This window comes from Macrobrachium nipponense, chromosome 20 (genome assembly GCF_015104395.2).
Source record: "Macrobrachium nipponense isolate FS-2020 chromosome 20, ASM1510439v2, whole genome shotgun sequence".
In the NCBI taxonomy this organism is placed as follows: domain Eukaryota; kingdom Metazoa; phylum Arthropoda; class Malacostraca; order Decapoda; family Palaemonidae; genus Macrobrachium; species Macrobrachium nipponense.
Genome location: NC_061089.1, coordinates 31686896 through 31689639, shown reverse-complemented (window position 1 = coordinate 31689639; position 2744 = coordinate 31686896). Strand labels below are relative to the sequence as shown.

The 2744-nt window shown below is 48.5% G+C and overlaps 1 protein-coding gene across 1 annotated transcript; it reads right to left on the bottom strand.

Annotated features, from left to right (window-relative positions):
• Window positions 1-257: 257 nt before the first annotated feature.
• Window positions 258-1606, bottom strand: LOC135219920 (uncharacterized). Its single transcript, XM_064257136.1, has 2 exons — window positions 1427-1606; window positions 258-1217 (listed from the first exon to the last, which is right to left on the bottom strand). The coding sequence occupies exons 1-2, from the start codon at window positions 1604-1606 to the stop codon at window positions 258-260; spliced, it is 1140 nt and encodes a 379-aa protein (XP_064113206.1).
• Between the last annotated feature and the right edge of the window lie 1138 nt (window positions 1607-2744).

Below are 2744 nucleotides of genomic sequence, written 5' to 3'. Positions count from 1 at the left end.
AGTCGAAAGGCAGTTAGCTGAAGAGCGCGGGTATTCTGTGATACCGTTTGAAGTGGAGCTGTCTGAGCAGATCTGGAAGCAACGGAAGGGTTCTTGGAACTTCCACTAGCCACTGCAACATCTCTGCGAACCAGTCTCGCGTTGGCCAGTACGGGGCTATCAGGGTCATTCTGCTTCCTTCGGACTGCGCGAACTTCTAATTACTTTGTGTATCACTTTGAAGGGAGGGAAGGCGTACAGATCCAGTCCTTCCCAGTTCATGAGGAACGCGGTCTACTGCTACCGCTTGTAGGCATCCGGGCACCGGTGGGAGCAGGAAACGTCTGCATCCTCCTTGTCTTGTTGGTTGCAAACAAGTCTATGGAAGGTTGCCCCCATAACCTCCATAGTAATTCGCATACCTCTAACTTGAGAGTCCATTCTGTTGGCAGGACCTGATTTCTCCGGCTCAAGAGGTCCGCTCTGACATTTAATTCTCCTTGTACAAATCTCGTTTGGAGGACGATATTTCTGTCCTTTGCCCATAGCAACAGATTCTTGGCTGTCTCGTTCAGAGAAAACGAGTGGGTGCCTCCTTGTTTCCTGACATACGCTAGAGCAGTCACGTTGTCCATGCTTATTTCCACTACTTTGCCTGCCACACATTCCTCGAATGCCTGAAGAGCTAGAAAAGCTGCCATCAGCTCTTTCTTGTTGATATGCCAATTTCTTTCGGTTTCGCTCCATCTTCCCGAAATTTCCCTGTTCCCCAGAGTCGCTCCCCAGCCTAGGTCTGATGCGTCTGAGAACAGTATTAGCTGTGGATTCAATTGTTGAAGTGAAACTCCTTCTCCCAGCTTCGCTGGATCCAGCCACCAAATCAAGTCTTTCTTGACCTCTGCTGAAATTGGGAAGGTGTCTGAAAGCCTTTGTTCCTTCCTTTTCCAATTTCTGTTGAGGTAAAATTGCAGAGGTCTGAGATGCAGTCTTCCCAGTGAGACGAACTGTTCGATCGAGGAAATGGTCCCCAAACCCCAAAAGAACTCATCCATTCCCTCGCCGAACATTGTTGTCTCCCCAGGAATTCCTGCACCCGATTCAGGCATCGGTCTTGTCTCTCCTGGGAGGGAGAAGCCCGAAAATCCTGAGAGTTCATCAGAAACTCCTAAATAAATGATCGAGCGAGAGGGCTCCAGGTGAGACTTTTCCAGGTTCACCACTAGCCCTAGTTCCCGTAACTAAGGTTCAGGGTTATTTTCATATCCTCCAGACACTGTTTTCTTGGAGTTGGCCCTGAGAAGCCAATCGTCCAGATAAAGAGAAATGCGGATCCCCCCTTCGTGTAGCCATTTGGCTACATTCGCCATAATAGCTGTGAATATTTGTGGCGCTGTGCTGAGCCCGAAGCAGAGCCCTGAACTGGAATACTCTTCCTTCTAATAAGAACCTGAGGTACTTCCGAGAGCTTGGGTGGATGGGGACATGAAAATAAGCGTCCTGTAGGTCTAATGAGACCATGCAATCTCCCGGTCTTCAACGCCGATAGCACTGATTGCGTTGTCTCCATCGTGAATTTCGTCTTCACGACGAGGCTTTTAGAGCACTGACGTCCAGAACGGGTCTCCATCCTCCCGAGCTCTTGGGAACCAAAAACAGTCGATTGTAGAACCCCGGATTCTCTTGGGGTGAAAAAGGTTCTATCGCCTTTTTTAAGAGCATAAGCTCTACTTGTTCTTTTAACGCGAATCTCTTGCTGCTGTCCTTGTAATTCGCTGTTAAGTCGAGGGGATCTAAAACTATGGGAGGTTTGGCGTAAAAAGGGATCTTGTAGCCCTCCCTTAGTATCTGAAGGGTCCAGTTGTCCGCCCCTCTCTCTCTCCAGGCTTCCCAAACAAAGAAAGCCTGGCTCCTATTTGTGTCTGAAGGACTGTCTGATCATGGCCTCCTTTTGGAAGGAAGCTTGCCACCTTTTCTGGAGGGCTTTCTAGAAGTTCCCGACGTCCCTCGGGGCTGTTTTCCTCGAAAAAACTGTTGTGGTTGTTTCTCCTCTCTCGCTCTCTTGGTCGCAAACGAAGAAGGCAAAACCCCACTGGCTGCCTTCGATATTAGGTCCTGTGTGGTCTTCTGAGTCAATGAAGTGGCAATATCTCTAATAATCTCCTGTGGAAAAAGAAATTTTGCAAAGGGGGCAAACAAAAGCTCTGCTCTTTGTACCTGTGTGACCCCATTTAGCTGCCTAAATGGAGCAGAGAAGGGACCTTTTCTTCACGATTCCTGCCGTGAAAATCGCTGCCACTTCATTAGTTCCGTCACGTAAAGCCTTGTCCATACAAGACATCACACTCAGAAGGTTAGAAATGTCCGTTGAATCCTTCTCCTCCACTTTCTTGGCAAGAGCACTCAGAGACCAATCTAGAAAGTTCAGGACCTCAAACACTCTAAACACGCCCTTCAGTAAATGATCGAACTCTTGCATCGACCACATCACCTTCGCTGCTGATAAGGCGTGTCTACGATTGGCATCGACGATACGGGAGAAGTCCTGCCTGAAGGAGGCAGGTACTCCCAGGCCCAGAACTTCCCCATTACTCAGTACCAAACGCTGGGAATTTCGAATGCCAATCTTGCAGGAGGAAAAAGAAAGCAGAAAAACGAAAGCAGTTTTGCCTCGCTCCTTTTTCTCTTTCATCCAGTCGTTCATCTTCGCAAGCGCTTTCTTGGCTGAAATGGAAAGAACCATCTTAGTAAAGGCAGTCTTATTCTGG